This window comes from Lactuca saligna, chromosome 9, assembly GCF_052625555.1.
Source record: "Lactuca saligna cultivar CGN05327 chromosome 9, ASM5262555v1, whole genome shotgun sequence".
Taxonomy (NCBI): Eukaryota; Viridiplantae; Streptophyta; class Magnoliopsida; order Asterales; family Asteraceae; genus Lactuca; species Lactuca saligna.
The window spans coordinates 153,805,430-153,824,084 of record NC_136425.1 but is presented as its reverse complement, the minus strand read 5'-3'; the positions used below and the strand labels follow the sequence as shown (position 1 = coordinate 153,824,084).

The window sequence follows — 18,655 nt, the reverse complement described above, 5'->3', positions numbered from 1 at the left end:
AGGAATCAAAGCCCAACGCATGGCCCAATTTTACAAATTGGGCCTAGGCCTATACATGATCTCATTCTAAGGCCCAACCAAAGGTCCAGTCTAACCTTTGACAGTCTAATGGTCCAATATCATATAATCATTAAGGCCCAAGCTATAGCCCATTTATGGCCTAATTTTCCAAATTGGGCCCAACGCCTTACATGAGACTTACGCTAGGCCCATTAAATTATTTTAGTCCATATAATTATTCTTGGATAGCCTATTAATAATCCAATCATCAAGGACCAATAGAAAGGCCCAACAATAAACCCAAGCAAAGTTAGGGTTTCACATAAAATGCCGATTAGGGTTAAGTTTCCTACTTAACCCATTAAGGAATTAATCCATTAAGGACTTAATCCATTAAGTCTATTATCGCTTAGATTAATCTTTGCCAAAGTTTATTATTTAATATCTCAAGTTATTAAATAATTCTTGTGTGTCCCGATTAATTCTCAAAATTAGGGTTTAATTGGCATTAGTGTTTTCCAACCCAAAGACTAACCCATTTATTAACTTGTTGGGCTTCTAGATCAATTAGGGCTTTATTACACCCATTAGTCACATGTTTAGGCTTTTGGGTCCATTAAGCATTATTGGGCCCATTAGGGTTTATTAAGTCCATTAAGCCTTATTGGGCCCATTAGGGTTTCTTGGTCCCTTGTCCAATCATCCGAACGAGTCCAAACACCATCAAAGCACACGCAGCCGGTAGCGGCAGGAGGCGGCAGCTACCACCCTACGGTGGTGGTTTGATATTTCTTTCCATTATTCCAATTTTTACAATTACAATGAGCTCACTAAATAACACACACACACACACACTATACTAAAATAAACACACATACACAGGCGGCACATGGCGACAACCACCATGGCTGGCGACCATGGTGGGTATCTTTTCCATTCTCCGGCCATCAAACACACCCTACACGACACCCACTCTACTGAAGTAATAACCAACACACACACCAAAACACGCACAACCACCCTTCACGGTGATTGATGGCGGCAGATTAGGGTAGCGACCCCCCCCCCCCTAAGTGTGTTGCTCAGAGTCCAAAAGCAGCCACCCTCCTGGTGGCATTCAACAAACGGTAGGAGCTCACGAAGGCGACAACAACAACTAATGATCGGAAGGAAACGACAGCCACCATGGTGGTTCTTCTCGGCTACCGGCCAACGAACACCCGCCCAAACCATCTTGCAAATGGTAGCACCAAAGCAACTAGGAGACGTAACTGAAAACTCTCACCCACCTTCGCCGTCTAGGGGTGAAAGACGTGACCGGAGCACCGCAACAGGTGGCCGCTTGATCCTCTGGTGGCGACGGAGCACAAACAGGAGTGTAGCAATCGATGACGAAGAAGGTACTATGCGTGAGATCAGCAGCAACAGCGCACCATCAGAATAGAAACGGACGAAAGGTGGGAGTGGCTCACTTCTCCGACCACGAACGGAAGAAGAAACAGTTGAGGTTTGTCACCATCGGTGGTCATGCGACCGTAGTATAACGCCATCGCCATTACACTTGTCGCATCCTAGACAGCGGAGGGAGAGATGGTGGCGTCAGAGATGAAGAAACGGGAGTGGTGGCTGGTAACCGAACATGGAGAGGGTAGCGGCTGACTTCTCCCATGGCAGCTGGATAGGTTCACCTTAGGGTTAGGGTAGGCAACGGTTATATACTCCCGAGCCCCATAATCATTATTTCCATAATGACAATTTTAGCCCCTCAACCTCATTTCCATTTAAATTAAATTCAACTAATTACTACGGAGTCCCTGACTTTATAAATAATTATAAAATGAGTCCCAAACTCATGCTTTTAACCCCCGACTTCTAAAAATGTGGCAACTAACTCCTCGAACCCAACACTCTGCATATATAATTATGTATTTCAGGCTACCATTCGTTCATTAATTTATTTATTTAACTAATAAATAAACGGGGTTTTACATGTGTACCCTCTTTCATTCCATCACTCGATCAGTTTGTATCTAAATCCATCTTTAGGAATTCTCATGACATAACGTCACACTCATTTCTGCTTTGTGTCTCTCTTATGCCGCAACATTAATGAACGGGTAACTTTGATGTATAATATGTGCATCTATATAACATATATATGTTTTAGGTTTATTTAACTAATGTTATTACCCACTTACTTCTCTTGTTATCATAAGAACGGTCGAGCGAAGGAATGAAAGAGATTTGCAATATTATTGTGAACTGATATGACGGTTCATGATCTCCGGTGATTGTGTTCTACATAATCCGACAACAACACAGTTAACAAAAAGTGTGGTATTTTTTAAACATTTTGGAAACTTCATTACACTTTTAAGTCGTTTTTCCATTTACCTGAAGTACCTGGTTACCACAATGTTTTAGTTGAGCACATGTATACTTCGTTGGTATTTTGTGTATAAATAGTAACATTAATGGTATTTTTTGTACTAAAAAACAACAATGGTATTTTTTGAACATTTGGAAACCGAGTAACCTACAACAGCTGGTAAAATGGTATTTTGTGTACTAAAAATAAAACAATGATCTTTTTTGTATATTTTTTGAAACTTTGTTACCTTTTTAAGTCATTTTCCCGTTAAAAAACTAGCATTTGGTTGAAAAAGGACCATTACAATAAAATAGAAGTTAATATTGGATTATAGAGCCAAAGAGTTCATGCCAACTTAATTTTCTACACATATTGGAAATAAAAAAAAACATTTTATCAACCACATCATCAAAATCAAAGATTTCATAGTTAACATCATCCCAAAAGTATGGAATTACAAAATTTCCATAAACAACAAAACGAAGTCAACACACCACAACCTCAAAAGCATTTGTTTGCCCACCCATCATCATGATTATATCCAACCAAGGAACGGATCTGGGAGTTGTAGACCCTACTAAAATAATAAAAAGACATAACTGAGACTTGAATATGTCCCTCGATAAGAAGGAAGATAGAAAATAATGAAGCAACAACAAAGGTAACACAACTACAATTTTTAAGCCTTCTTTTAATCCATGATCTACTTTAAACATTTTTTTAGAGTTATCCACAGTGACGGACCCAAAACAAAATGGCAGGGGTAAAAAACGTAAAGCACAGTAGAAAAATTCCATTATATTGAAAAATATTTCAAAAAAATTCTACCGCGCCAAAAAATTTGAAAGGTAGCACCGACTATCCCAGATTCCGACTGTTCATCCATGATGTCCATATTCAAGATTAAAACATACACTAACAAGGATGTCTATCTTCCGATCTTGTCGTGGAATTGGAAATGTCAGGAGAAGAAGAAATGAATAATATAAATTTGAACGAAATAACCCTAAACTAGAAAGATGAGGAGACCCTATCCTAACTCATCAATTAGATCCTGAATCAAGATTGGACCATGACGGTCAAAATAATATATGTTTTAAACATTAGTTTAGTATCCAAATTTATTTTAAAAGTATTAAATATATAAATTTTAAAAAATTGATTACCTTATAAATGATCAAATTAAACAAAATTATCTACTCCAAAGTCCAAACAAAGTCTATTTGAACCCCAAGTCAAATCGTATTAAAAGTGTTTGGCCTGAATCATTCTATAATATGTTTATTAGTTGGGGTTTGTTGCTGATTTCTTTATATCGGCATGAATGATTGCTTATCATAAGTCAAAAAGAACGAAACACGGGCCATCGTTGATTGTTCCAAAAAGAATCGTGGTGGCTCACGGAGGCGCGTGGCACACTCTGATCAAACTTCTATCAATGGCGTCCGCAGCGAACTTTTGTCAGAGGAACTTACCGCACTGTTAGGGCATCTCCAACCCACTCTCATTCTTCATTTTCCCACATTTCTTCCCCCATTCTTCTCCAACCCTCCCCCATTTATTTCCCTATTTTGGGGGATATGAATAGTATTATACCAAATATGATGTTATACTATTCATTTCTTCCAAAATGGGGATGAACTTTGTGTTGTCAGTTTTAACTCCTTTGTTTATATATTTATACATTTCTAGTTCATTTTTACCTACTAATTATAATTTAAATATAATATTTAATAGTGATAATATTTTGTTATATATTAAATTATATTAATTAATTATAAATATAAAGTTTGTTTTTTGTTCATCAACTTCATATAAAAATTTAAATACATATTGAAATTTTAAAAAACGATAACGTATTTTACAAAAACTTATAATTAAAAGTGTGTATGTCTAATATTTATATAAATGTATGTATAATATTTATTTAAAAGTATGTATGTGTAATACTTTTTATAAACGCATGTATAATATTTATTTATAAGTTTATTATAAATATATTCTTTTGTATTTAATATTAATATAATAAAATCATCAACTTAAATACATGATTATTAAACACTTGAATCTTGTAACTCTTGATTTTAGTAGTTTCTTTTTGAATCTTGTAACTCTTGATTTTTGTAAAATCATCAACTTAAATACATGATTATTAAACACTACACTTCCACTCATCTAAAAAATACAACGTTTCTGACATGATTGTTTCTATTTCTATAGAGAAACGTCTATGCATACATATTAAAATGGTACTACAGATGATCCTTTTTTGGGTTTTTGGAATTACAACTCTTCATATCTACCAACTATTTATGCGGGTTTCTTTTCATTTTTTATCTTTTTACCATTTGTGGGAAGTTTCTTAAAAGTTAAGTGAATATATATGACAGTTTTCTTTGTTTACTTTGGACTAATTTGAATGTTGGAAATACTCATCATAACCAAACAAGCCTTTAACTTTTTTACTCACTCAATTCTACTACAAAGTGGTTTTGGATATGCTACTTATTTTGAAAAAAAATAAAGAGGCTCATATTGCTCTTATTTTTTGGAATGGAAGGGAGAGGCTCATATTGCTCTTATTTTTTGGAATGGAAGGGAGTATTAGTATTAGGCGTTTTCTAAACAATTTATATATTGTAAAAAAAATTTAGATTCCTACTGCATAGTAAGGAACTAAGGATTTTGTTTGTTTGCCTATTAGTGAACTTTCTTTCTTTCTGATGATGATCATTACATTCACTAATGCAAAAGATTATACAGGATTATCCTCTTGAAGAGGATACAGAAGAAGAAACCGATTATGCTGAGACTAAAAGTGATCATTCAGAATCGGTGTCATCTGCATCATTTAATCATCATCAGATTTCCTATATACCGTGGAGGGAGATTTGATTATGGAATTTACTCAAAATTTTTATTTATTTTACTAATTAAATGCATTCAAGAGCTAACAAACACTTCAAAACATATAGGCTCAGAATCGGGCATGTTTCTAATCTTCAAATTAACACCTCTTTGTCCATGTATTTTGATTTTTCTAAATAACTAATGTATTGAACATGATACAATAACTATTATTAAGTTAAGGGTCAAATGCAAGAAACAACAACATGCTTTCAACCCATATGATCCATTTCCTTTTTAGCCAAGATTTTTTAGTTTTATCCATTACAAAGATAAAATATCATTCAAGTCGATCCATTTTTAAAGAAGCATGTCCAAATTGGCCCCTTTAAGTTTTAACATATTTATTTTTTTACTTTTCTGATTGGTAGATGTTAAAATGGTGTTTTTAGATTTTTTCAGACAAGGTGGCATATTTAGCTAAGAACCATCATCACTATTTTCATGTGAATGTGAAATGAACTTGTGTTGATTATTATTTGACCAAAATCTATAATCATATAAATGTGAATGGAATCAGAGATGTAACATAGTTTTTTGTTGTAAAAACATATCGAGATGTTGATATATGATTGTAGAGAATAAAAACTTATAATTTTTGATATATTTGTACTTTTAAATAATAAAAAACATTAAAAAATTAATAAATTAAATAAAATTAAATAAAATAAGTGTTTAACATAAAATGAGTAACACTTCATTAAAATAGTTATAAACAGTTTTATACATGTACAAAGGCATCATTCTTGAAGTTTGTATTGACTATTTCCTCTTGTTAAACCCCACTGTAATACATGCTTCTTACTTGAGCACATGTTATCGTGAGTTACAAATATGTAATACATCTTTAAAAATAATGTATAGATAGAAAAAAATATATATATATTGAAAAACAAACTCAAAGTACATACATTATATGTATGAAATATGAAGCAATGCAACTCCACTCTTATAGGAATCCCAAGGCATATCTCTATTGAAAGATGGTTAGATAGAAGATGTCATCATGGTTAGCATAAAGTATTACCAATTAAGAAGAGGCTCAAATTTCTTTAAATTACGTAACATATGAACCATTACATGAAAGATTTGCAAGACCCAACATGCTGTAAATGCCTTTTTAGAACAACTCGACTTTCATAAATTTTGATTGGATATCAAGTCTTCATTTAACTATTCATAACATACTAACCTCTTCAATCATATCCTCATTATAAATGAATGCAACATGATCATGATCATGATTTATGCACCAGTAATAAATATCAAGTCTTCATTTTTAAAAGTCTTCGTCTTCTAAAAGCTCTTATCATTTTACTTATCATTTTACTTGTAATAATGTATAAATAGTATATATATAGTATATATTATCCCAAAAAAAAACACAATAGAAAATTAAATAAATATCTTATGGGGACATGGCATCCGGGTCTTGAAGTCGAAAACGGATATCTACGTCCAAGGACTACAAAACAAACATGTTCTCACTCATTTCACTTTTTTATTTTCACGATTTTAATTTAATTTCGCCTGAGATAATTTATACGAATGCTCCCTATGGTTTGTGGTAATTTGCGTTTTTGCTCCCTAATATTTTTTTTTAACTCAGAAGATCCCTTAAACTTTATTTTGTTGCATAAGTCGTCCCTAACAGCTGTAAAAAGACCATTTTACCTTTATCTTTTTTTTTTTTTTCTGATTTATTTGATTAAAATAAATGTTTTTATCATTTATTTAAAAAATAAGGTCATACTAATCCTTACCCCATCCTCCCCCGATGTTTCTTGTTCAAAGAACCACCAACACCGATTACCACCGGTACTACGGTTCAACTCCGACATCCCCGATCACCTCTGCTAACAACTGCTAAAAAAACTCAAAATCATTCTCGTAATTAAAGTTGAAAAACGAAATCATATATTGATAAACCTTAAGATCAAAACCATTCTCAGAATCAAACCAGAAAATTGAAATCATACATTGTAGGTATATTCTGCAATCATACATTCATAAACCTCAAGATCAAAATCATTACAAAGTTTAGCATCAAATCTGAAATCATACCTTGATAAACCTCAAAATCAAACCTCAAAACCAAAACCAATATAAAAATCAAGTATAAGATACTAGAATCAAAACATTTACAATCTTTAAATTTTGAACCCCAGATGCCAAAATGATCGATGATGAAGCAGCAGGAAATATGGAAGATTGTCTAGCAGCAGGAAGGGTGGAAGAGACAAGATTGATGGAGGTCGGCGGTCCGGTGGTGGTTGACGACTAGGGCATCTCGATTCCCCTTTGGTACAAATCCAACACTATCCTCTGCAGATCAACAGAGCGTTGATGATATGTCAGAATAAAGGATCCCGACAATGATTAGGGTGATTAGGGTTGATAGGCGGCATAGAAAAGGGATAATGAAACCTCTCAGAGAAGACGAACTAACGAAGCCTCGAGTGTTGTGATGTCGGTGTCGATGGCAAAGGAAAACATCCACGGGGGAGTGACGACCGGTGGTCAAAGAAGACAGCCGGACCAGTAGAAAGGGGTGGAGAGAGAGAGAGTGAGAGAGAGAGAGAGAGAGAGAGAAAAGTGATATGTTGGGTAAATGGGAATGAGGGTGGAGTGGGCGATGGTTTTGTTTTTTTGTTTTTTGTTTTAATTTAAAAATGTGATAAATAATAGAAAACCAAAAAAAGAAAATATAAGGGCAAATTAGTCTTTTCAAATCTGCTACCGGCCAAAGACTCAACAAATTAAAGTTTGAGGGATCTTTCGAGTTAAAAAATTAAGTTAGGGACCAAACTTGCACATCACCACAAATCATAGGGACCATTCGTGTAGTTTGTCCTTTTCCAATGTGATCGATCACATATTCTTCAACTATCGGCGTATCCTGTACAGATTGAGATGATTACAATTGCGTAGAATAATCTGGGCTCCGATTTGATTTCAATACGTTGAAGAAACATGTATCAATGGAGGAAATTCGAGTTCTTTGAGGAGAAATACGCCGGAAAATGTTTGGTCCCGGATGAAGTCGCTGGAAAAATCGAGTGTTGCTCCAGCGGAAGGGGGAAAATCGCGGTGGGATGTGAAGATGGGACTGTTAGTTTACTAGATCGAGGTTTTAAGTTCAGCTATGGATTCCAAGCTCACACTTCCTCTGTTTTATTCATTCAACAACTCAAGGTTTTTTCATCGCTCTCTTTCTGTCTATAATTCCTGATTACCCATTTCCCCATTGTTGATCACGTTGTACGTGAATTTAGCAATCTAGAACACATTTGTGCAGATTTACGGTTCTAGGTTTTCCTATACAGAATGACATGAAATTAGGTTTTCTAAATCCAGTTACCTTTGTTGATAGGAATGAATTCAAGATCAAGAAACAAGATAAGAAATTGTAATATCTAGAAGAATTTTACAGCTTTGGCTATACAATTTCCTCTGATCTTCTTATCTAATGGTTAATCATGCACTTTCAAAGATGTTTTTCTTGCTCCATCTATTCCTGATAGCTAACACTATCAAGGAAGAAAAATACACAGCTTTGTTATCCAAGTATGCAACAAGTCAACACTAGAAAGTTTTAATCTTTTTCCATTTTTGTTCTGAATTGACCAGCAACGCAACTTCCTACTAACTGTTGGAGAAGATGAACAAATATCTCCACAATTATCATCTGTATGCCTCAAGGTTTTTGACCTAGATAAAACTCAACCAGAGGGTACAAGCACACCAATTCCTGATTGCATCCAAATACTACGAATATTCACAAATCAATTCCCAGAAGCAAAGGTTGAAAATTTTATACTTTCACTTTCTTGTAAACATTATGGGTAAAAGTAATCGGAGTTGTTACTTTTTTTTTTTTGTTGTTGTTGTTCAGATAACATCATTTCTAGTTCTAGAAGAAGCTCCACCAATATTGCTGATAGCTATTGGACTAGACAATGGTTGCATTTATTGCATCCAAGGTGACATTGCACGTGAACGTATCAAACGATTCATGCTTCAAGTGGAGAAAAGTCAAGATAAATCCCAATGTGGTATTACTGGAATGGGTTTTCGTGTTGATGGGAAAGCTTTTCATTTGTTTGCAGTTACTCCAACTTCTGTAAGCTTGTTTAACTTGCAGACTCAGCCAGCTGCTCGACAAACCCTTGATCACATTGGAAGTAATGTCAATAGTGTCGCCATGAATGATCGCCTGGTATCAATCACCCTTTCTGCTTTATTGCCAGTATCTGCTTTCTGCTTTATTGCTAGTATCTGTATATTGTTATTGTTTATCGTTTTAAGCATAAAAGTGTATTGCAATTTGGTGTTAATTATTAGGAGCTTATCATTGGTCGACCTGAGGCAGTATATTTCTATGAGGTTGATGGTAGAGGTCCATGTTGGGCTTTTGAAGGAGAAAAGAAGTTCCTCGGGTGGTTTCGTGGATACCTTTTATGTGTAATTTCAGACCAAAGAAGTGGATCAAACACCTTCAACATCTATGACCTTAAAAACCGATTAATTGCACACAGTATAGTAACCAAAGAAGTCTCTCATATGCTTTGTGAATGGGGAAGCATCCTCCTTATCATGAACGATAAATCGGCTTTATGTATTGGAGAAAAAGACATGGAAAGCAAACTCGACATGCTTTTCAAAAAAAACCTTTACACAGTCGCCATTAATCTTGTTCAAAGTCAACAAGCTGATGCAGCTGCAACTGCTGAAGTTTTAAGAAAATATGGTGATCATTTATACATGAAGCAAGATTTTGATGAAGCCATGAGTCAATACATTCATACAATTGGTCATCTAGAACCTTCTTATGTCATCCAGAAGTTCCTAGATGCACAAAGAATCTACAACCTTACAAATTACCTCGAGAAGCTACACGAAAAGGGTCTTGCGTCGAAAGACCATACTACCCTTCTCTTAAACTGTTACACCAAATTGAAAGATGTTGACAAGTTGAATGTTTTCATCAGAAGTGAAGATGGTGAGATTAAATTTGATGTGGAAACCGCGATTAGGGTTTGTAGAGCTGCGAATTATCATGAACATGCAATGTTTGTTGCTAAAAGAAGTGGAAGACATGAATGGTATTTAAAGATTTTGCTTGAGGATTTGGGAAGATATGATGAGGCTTTGCAGTATATTTCTAGCCTTGACCAAAGTCAAAGTGGGGTCACTGTTAAAGAATATGGGAAAATACTTATCGAGCATAAACCAATGGAAACAATCGAAATCCTCATGGGACTTTGCACTGAAGGGGCATCAAATGAGACATCATATTCCTATATGTTACCTTCACCCGTTGACTTTCTCAACATTTTTGTTCATTATCCAAGATCGTTAATGAATTTTCTTGAAAAGTATATAACAAAAGTCAAAGATTCACCCGCACAAGTCGAAATCCACAACACTTTATTGGAATTATACTTGTCAAGTGACTTAAACTTCCCATCAATGTCACTAGAAAATGACACAACAACTACTTCAAATGGAAATGGGAAATTACTCGAATCACCTAAAGAAGATACGAAAAACATGGAAAATGATCATGAAGAAAGGCTTCAAAAAGGGCTTTTGTTGTTGAAAACCGCATGGCCTTTGGATCAAGAACAACCGTTGTACGATGTTGATTTGGCTATAATCCTATGTGAAATGAATTCTTTTAAAGAAGGGCTTTTGTATCTTTATGAAAAGTTGAAACTTTATAAAGAGGTGATTGCTTGTTACATGAGGTCACATGATCATGAAGGCTTGATCGGTTGTTGTAAGAGGTTAGGGGATTCAGGGAAAGGTGGTGATCCGACTTTATGGGCTGATTTATTGAAGTATTTTGGTGAATTAGGGGAAGAATGTTCAAAAGAAGTAAGAGAAGTTTTGAATTATATTGAAAGAGATGAGATTTTGCCTCCTATTATGGTTTTACAAACACTTTCTTCAAATCCATGTCTTACTCTTTCTGTTATTCGGGATTATATTGCTAGAAAATTGGAACATGAGTCAAAGCTTATTGAAGAGGATCGTCGCATGATTGATAAATACCAGGTTTGTTTTTTAAAATTTTTTATAAAGATTTTGATATTTTAATAGTTAAAATTCATTTCCATCTTTGAAATCTACTCTACAGGAAGAAACACTGACAATGAGAAAAGAAATCCAGGATTTAAGAACAAATGCAAGAATCTTTCAACTAAGCAAATGTAGTGCATGTACTTTCACACTCGATCTGCCAGCTGTCCACTTCATGTGTATGCATTCTTTTCATCAACGTTGTCTTGGAGACAATGAAAAAGAATGTCCCGAATGTGCCCCTGAGTACAGATCTGTTGTTGAAATGAAAAGAAACTTGGAACAAAATTCCAAGAATCAAGATCAGTTTTTTAAGCAAGTTAAGAATTCAAAAGATGGATTTTCAGTAATTGCTGAGTATTTTGGAAAAGGGATTATTAGCAAAACTAGTAAAAAGGAATCAGGAGGAGGATCTTTCAATTCAAACGGTAATTCCACCCCTGGTTTCTGACCAATCTTTTGTTTTGGAAACCGGAATGAGTGATTCTGGAGATGATACACTGATTTGTTTTCACTTTTGTGTTTGTAAACATTTGAAAGGTTTTGGTGTTTTAATTATGAACTTATAATTCATTTGTTATTTGATTTGCCACATCAGCATTAGTTGGATGATATGTACTCAAAAAGATGTTAGATGCAGACATGGGGTGAAGGAATTTTAAAGGTTTAGTTTTTTGCAAAACTAAGGTAAACTTATAAAACTTACTTTTGCAAAAAATAGGGTAAACTCATATCATTTTGCAAAAATGGGGTATAAATTGATTCTGCCCAAACCGAATTCGTTTATGTTTTGGTCAAAAGTCAATTTAATAACTTTGTAATTAAATTAACATGTGTGATGTGATCTTTTGTGTGAAGCTTCAAAGAAAGTCTAAGGGCATTTAGGTAATCTTCACTATGATTCTGCAACATTAAGTTCTTGAATCAAATAATTATACGCAAAAGAGCCATCTTGAACTCCAATTGGTTTGTTACTTGCAAGCATGCCATCTAAACCCTCGATTCCAGAAGTCAACTGTTGAACGGTCAAGATCGAAGTCAAACTAGCTGTGTAACTTGAATTGATGATCAACACCACGAAAAGCCATAACAGGACGTGCTAACCTTGTTCTCCCCTGCACGTTACAAAAAATTTCACTTGGTAAAGTTTTAATATAGTTTTAGACAAAAGGGTAAAATAGTCATTTATAGGTTCATTCTAATAAGAAACAATAATTGATAAAAAAAAAAAAAAAAGAGTAAATTACTAAAATCGTCCCTGTGGTTTGGTCAAAATTGCATGTTTGGTCCTTAATTTTTTTTTTTTTGCACTCAGATCGTCCCTGTGGTTTGATTTTGTTGTGTTTTTCGTCCCTATGGTTTGGTAAAAATTGCATGTTTGATCCCTAACTTTATGTATGTAAGGGACAAAAAATGCAACAAAATCAAACCACAGGGACGAAAAACGCATCAAAATCAAACCACAGGGACGATCTGAGTGCAAAAAAAAAGTTAAGAACTAAACGTGCAATTTTGATCAAACCACAGGGATGATTTCAGTAATTTACTCTAAAAAAAAAAAAGCTAAATATGTATGTGTTTTTTTGACTTAATAGATGATAAAGGGCTTAATTAGAAAAAGGTGGGGAGAGAATCCTTTCTCCGTGGTGTCATAACTTTTTACAAATTTATCTTCATTTATTTTGAGTAAATTACAAAAATAGTCCCTATGTTTTCCAAAATTTACCATGTTTGATCCAAAATTGAAACTTTTTTCAATTTTAGTTCTTATTTGAAGGTTTTATATTGATTTTCTATTTTGGTCCTTATTGGTTCAAGGACAAAAATTAATATGAACCCTTGAACTAAGGACCAAAACTAGAAAATGTTTTGATTTTCTGACTAAACTAGAAAATGTTTCATATGAACCTTGCATGGTTGTTTTTTTACTTAACGGAGAAATTACGATTTAATATCGAAAAAAAAAGTCCCTAACTTTTCACAAACTTGTCCTTGTTTACTTAAGTAAATTACAAGAAAGGTCCTTGTACTTTCTGATTTTATCGAGTTTAGATCAAAATTGAAACATTTTCGTCTCAAGAACTTTCTGAATTTGGTCCTTATTTCAAGGTCAAACCGAGAAATGTTTCAATTTTGGACTAAACACGGTAAAAATCAGAAAACACAAGGACCTTTTTATACATTTGCCCAAGTATGTCCTTATTTTTCCAAATACTTTTTAAACATCATTTATCTTGACAATACAATACTTACTATGTAAAAAGAACATGGTTGAGAAACTAAACCAGAAGATTGTAATGATTTGCTGGCTCGGGGGCCCACAAAACTCGTGATTTAAACGATGTTCTAGAATCCAAACAACAAACCCAACAGGTAGAAAGAAGGCACCTGTCACGAGCCACATTTCAATGGTGAACAGGAACAACAATAACAAGCCCAAATTCCATGTAAGGTTGTGTAAAGTCAACTATTCTTGTTCGGTTTGTGATAATTGTAACATCTCTAACTGCTGCATCATATATCTGCAAAAAAATCGCAAATCAAATTTGTAGACTTTGACTTTTGAGGTCAAAATTAAGAGCTCAAAAACTTTAAAATTGATAGGGTTCCAATTCCAAGTAAGTATGTTGCTATTTCAAGCAAGAACTTACATTTTCAACAACAGCAGCCACAAGATCGCTATAACTCGGGTTCCATACACCATCTCCATATAGAATATACTTCCTTGGCATAGGGTAAGGTAGTAAATTCACAGCACCATCAAAAACATCAATACTATACCCTCTAACACCTTCCGGAGACCTAACATCTTTTGTAACAACCTATTTATAACTATGCCTATAAGATACCACAATCCTTAAAGGCTTCCCATTGTTTGGGAACACCCATCCACGTGGCTTCACACTTGTTTCACTAGGCCAAATCACACTATAAAGCCTTTGAGCACTCGTAGAACTATTCGCCAGCTTTTTATATAAAGTCTCCGGAGAGTTGACCGACAAACCCGAGTAGTTTGACCAGTAACCGATCGTGCGGACCCCGGTCCCACCCATGTTTAAAACATCGTACGCCCGCTGGGTGGACTAGGTTCTTATCCGGGTCGAACCGGATTTCGCCGGTTCTGTGTAGTTTGTTGAGAGAAGTGTTTCTAAAAGCTTTTGACCTTGGTCAAACGTTTAAAGATCCGATAATTGAAGGTGGGACCTGTTTTTGTTTTGAAGTTTCGGGTCGGAAGAAAACATGATTTTGGGGTTGGATTTCAAGAATGTATCGATCGTGTGTGCGAGGAAAAATACGGAATCATACGCATAAAGCGCGTATGAATTGAAACTATTTGTTTCCTTTTCTTTGATGTTTTTCCATTTTGTGATGAAAGTTTTTTTGTAATTTGAATTTGGCGTGTGCCGATGTAGGGACAGTACACCCTGTACTAGTCCCATTGCGTCAGGATCTGGCGGTTCTTGCGAATCAAGAACCGCCAGAAGCCAGTCGGTAGTGATCCAAACGTAATCACTCGTCATCATATTGAGCTTTTTGGCAATGGAAAAAATCTGGAGACCCGAATCAGGTTTTACAGGAACGACATAAACACGAGAATCCATTAAATTAATTTATGTTAATAGCTCGCTTATGTCTGTTTCCGATGCGCCTGGTGTAAACTCTGCTTTGTAAGAAATCTTAGCTAGGTTCTTGGAGAGTGAATCACCTAACAATGAAATCCCCTTTCTGCCATAATCATCGTCGACAAAAATGGTGATTACTTCTTTGTATTCGAAGTATTCTACGAGGTCGGCTATGACGAACATCTGGTAGTAATCGCTTTGTGTCATACGAAGGAAGTAAGGGTATTGGAGAGCTGCGAGGGTCGGGTCGATTGCTCCGAATGAAATGAGGGGTACTTGAAGCTCGTTGACGACATGTGAGATGACATCTCCGATAGTTGACGATTGTGGTCCAATTGCAGCCACCACATCTTTTTCCATTAGCTCCAAAAGATTTTGAATATGATAAGGATCTTTTAAACAGAAATGCGAATAAGTGTTGTATGGGTTTTATCGCATAAGTGTTGCATGGGTTTTGTCTGGTTAGTATATTTAGAATCTTAATTGTATCTGGAATGTAGAAAGAGATTTATTGTAGATACTTGATAATGATTGAAAAACTGCAAAGTATGAATGTGTTAAAACGTTTGAGAGTTGAAATAATGGAGAATATTAATGTTAATATCAAAGCTACAACCAAAGATCTACGAGGAAAGCCCTTGATCCTTCAAGATATCTAACATAAAAACTCGGGAGGTGACTAAAGTTACTCTGCTTTAAAATATTATTAAAAAGAGGAGTGTGTTTTACAAGTTCAAGCTGATTGTGAGCAATGTTTTTAAGTGCTAGTAAGAATGATGGAGTGTGTCTTGTATCTTCCCATATCTTCGTGCATGACAAAAATACAAGACATACAGTGGTAATACCAAGACACTGGTTATTCAGGATCTTGGGCTACTTATGATGTTAGTCAATGATCAAACATAAAAATAAAACTACAAAATAATATCCATAGCAATTGCCCCTGGAAATTTTTCTTTCAAGATCTTGGAAGATGGAGATTTCTAAACTTGAAATCATGTCGTTATAATAGGACATGAAACTTTTATCTAGATAAATCACATCCGTTCAACTTCCTAGGAAATTTAAATTTTCAAAGGCTGGGATTTTTGTTCAAATCTTCCTATAAATTCAAACTTTGTTTATATCTCTAAATACTTGCAGTCAAGAAGATTTGTAACGATCCAAAATTCAAGACTAAAAATTTCTTTTAATAAAACATTACTTAAAGCAAAATCATCAATCCAAAACATAAACAGAGTATTAATTTCCAAAACACATGTTCGTTATCAGAGTAAAACATTCCCAGGCTGTCTAATCTATGGTATGTGCCATGCGATCACCCCGAGCTCTTCCCTCCGCTACCGGAAGTACCTGAAACCAAAACTGAAAACCGTAAGCACAAAGCTTAGTGAGTTCCCCACCTTACCACATACCATGCATAACCACATACTGCACATATTGGGCCACACCCACTATTTTGGGCCTCGCCCGCTACAACAGCCCCGCCGCTCCAGGCCCCGCCTGGCTTCGAGCCCCGTTCAGATACAGATCTGTCTAACTTAGGCCTCGCCTGTCACTGGGCCCCGCCCGCTAACATATAATAGCACATAAGCATATAACAACACATAAGCTAACATATACTCACAAATCCTGTCCTGAGGCCTCGCCTATCTTGGGCCTCGCCCTTGTCCTGCTACTGATGAGTCATGGAACCCCGTCCACTCCCTTACTGATAGTGAGATACGAGCCCAGCCCACACTTACTCTTTCCCTAACTTGGGCCTCGCCCCTGTTCTGCTGCTAATGAGATGTGGAACACCATCCACACTCTACTATTGGTGAGATACGGGACCTCGCCCACACTCACCTCCCTACCAGACACATACATGTATCACACAGACAACAAGTATAAACTAACATATAAACCATTCTTTGGGAACCCGCCCACTATCATTGGACCTCGTCCTGAATATCATACTAGCATATTGTGCCTAGGGCTGACCCCCGGGTTTTCCTGCTTGTCTCTACATGGGCCGGCATTGTGGCCTTAGACCCATTCACACAAAGGGAAACTCACCTGCACTTGCTGAACTTGCTGATAACCCCTCTAGCTGCTGCCCGACAACTCTCTGAACTCTTGCTCCACTAGCTCCCTAAGCTACCAATATCAATGCAACACTTAGTCCAACTATCCCCCAAAAGTCAACTAAGTCAACTCTGGTTAACAATAAAGTCTTGGTCAAGGTCAACCTTACTCGCCGTGTCTGCCTGCTGACTCACCAAGTTCATCGATTTCCGAGTCCTGGCCTGTCTAACTCACTGAGTCCCCACTCAACTCACTGATCTGAGTCTTAACTCGAAGGGTTTGGGGTTTTGCGACTTGACTCGTCGAGTCCAAGGCAATCTTCATCATACTTGCCGAGTTGTTCTTCCAACTCGCCGAGTTCCTGCCTAACTTCATGCTACTCACCGAGTCCACTCAAAGGACTCGCCGAGTCCATTCAAATCTTCATACATGCAGAGGGCTTTTGAGACATGCATGGACTCCAAATTGTAGATCTGCCCTTCCCAAGCCTATTCCTCAGGTAAAGTTGCAAAATTTACGTGTAGAGAAGGAGATCTAGGCTAAACACACCATAAACTAGGGTTTAAGGTAAGGAGCCTCTATAATCAACTCAAGGACAGTTACTTTATGCTTCACTAGGCCAAAATAAGCATAGATCCGAAGTAGCAACCTCAGATCTGGCTTCTAACTCATATGAATATATAAACATGGCTTAAAAGCCCCAAAACTCATAACTAGAATAGATCTAAATGAAGGAAACAACTTAGTACCTTCAATAACTCTGAAAGGTTCCACAAGCTCTGGATCTAAGGCCAATTCTTGAAGCTCCAATGATTTCCTACTTCCCTCTTCCTTCAAATCACCCCAAAATGGCTTAGAAGCTTGAAAGAGTAACAATGGGGCTTAGGGTTCGGTGTTCTGGGTTAGAGAGGCAGTAAAGGAACTCTAGGGAAGAGAATGAGACGCTTAAATAGGCTCCAAGTCCGGGATTTAGGGTTTTCCTCGCTCATACCAGACTCGCCGAGTCCCCTTAGCCGACTCGCCGAGTCGGTCACTAACTCCTGAACCCGGATCCCACTCGGACTCGCCGAGTTGACCCTTTGACTTAGGGTTTTCTTTCCTTCTTGGCCTACCTGATTTTAGGGTGTTACAACTCTCCCGCAATTAAACTGAACTTCATCCTCGAAGTTTCCTCTGGCCAACCGCATGTGATCTGCTTCGAGCACTCTACTTATTAATCCAACACCCGCTGCCTACCTTCGCTGGCCTTTCGCCCGATCCTCCTGAAGGCCATTAATCCTTGCAGATAATAATAATCTCGGGTCAACCCTAACCCTGAACATACTAGAAACACAACTTACTCAACCGACAATCCTTCTGGTACTGTCCAAGTACTGCAACTGAACCCATAGGGGTTCACCCCCCCTCTTTCTTGTGCGTTTTCTTGCCTTCCCAACGCGATGTTCCATAACCAACTATTTCTTTTGTCACTGTGAAGGTCCTATCCTTCACCAAATCCATTCCTCCCGCTACCTCCATTACAGGTTATTATCGCCAGTACCCACTGGTCATTTCTTTCTACTATACTTTGGTGTTGAGCACCCCATGATCCACTAATGAATTC

At 36.4% G+C, this 18,655-nt stretch overlaps 1 protein-coding gene, 1 long non-coding RNA gene and 1 pseudogene across 2 annotated transcripts; 1 reads left to right on the top strand and 2 right to left on the bottom strand.

Annotated features, from left to right (window-relative positions):
- Nucleotides 1–7,223: 7,223 nt before the first annotated feature.
- On the bottom strand, nt 7,224–7,906 carry LOC145017815 (uncharacterized). Its single transcript, XR_013666673.1, has 2 exons — nt 7,706–7,906; nt 7,224–7,603 (listed from the first exon to the last, which is right to left on the bottom strand). It is a non-coding gene; the product is annotated as an uncharacterized LOC145017815 (long non-coding RNA).
- Nucleotides 7,907–8,162: 256 nt separating this feature from the next.
- Nucleotides 8,163–11,942, top strand: LOC145014448 (vacuolar protein-sorting-associated protein 11 homolog). Its single transcript, XM_078972818.1, has 5 exons — nt 8,163–8,473; nt 8,909–9,082; nt 9,174–9,497; nt 9,623–11,338; nt 11,421–11,942. The coding sequence occupies exons 1-5, from the start codon at nt 8,252–8,254 to the stop codon at nt 11,811–11,813; spliced, it is 2,829 nt and encodes a 942-aa protein (XP_078828944.1). The 5' UTR covers nt 8,163–8,251; the 3' UTR covers nt 11,814–11,942.
- A 315-nt stretch (nt 11,943–12,257) lies between these two features.
- Nucleotides 12,258–18,441, bottom strand: LOC145016838 (glutamate receptor 3.5-like; annotated as a pseudogene).
- Nucleotides 18,442–18,655: the final 214 nt, after the last annotated feature.

What these genes read in the sequence shown, in the direction of transcription:
- LOC145014448 (XM_078972818.1), top strand. Translation starts at nt 8,252, where the DNA reads ATGTATCAATGGAGGAAATTCGAGTTCTTTGAGGAGAAATACGCCGGA. An exon ending in TCGCCATGAATGATCGCCTG is followed by an intron (nt 9,498 to 9,622) that starts GTATCAATCACC and finishes GTTAATTATTAG; the next exon opens with GAGCTTATCATTGGTCGACC. An exon ending in GCATGATTGATAAATACCAG is followed by an intron (nt 11,339 to 11,420) that starts GTTTGTTTTTTA and finishes TCTACTCTACAG; the next exon opens with GAAGAAACACTGACAATGAG.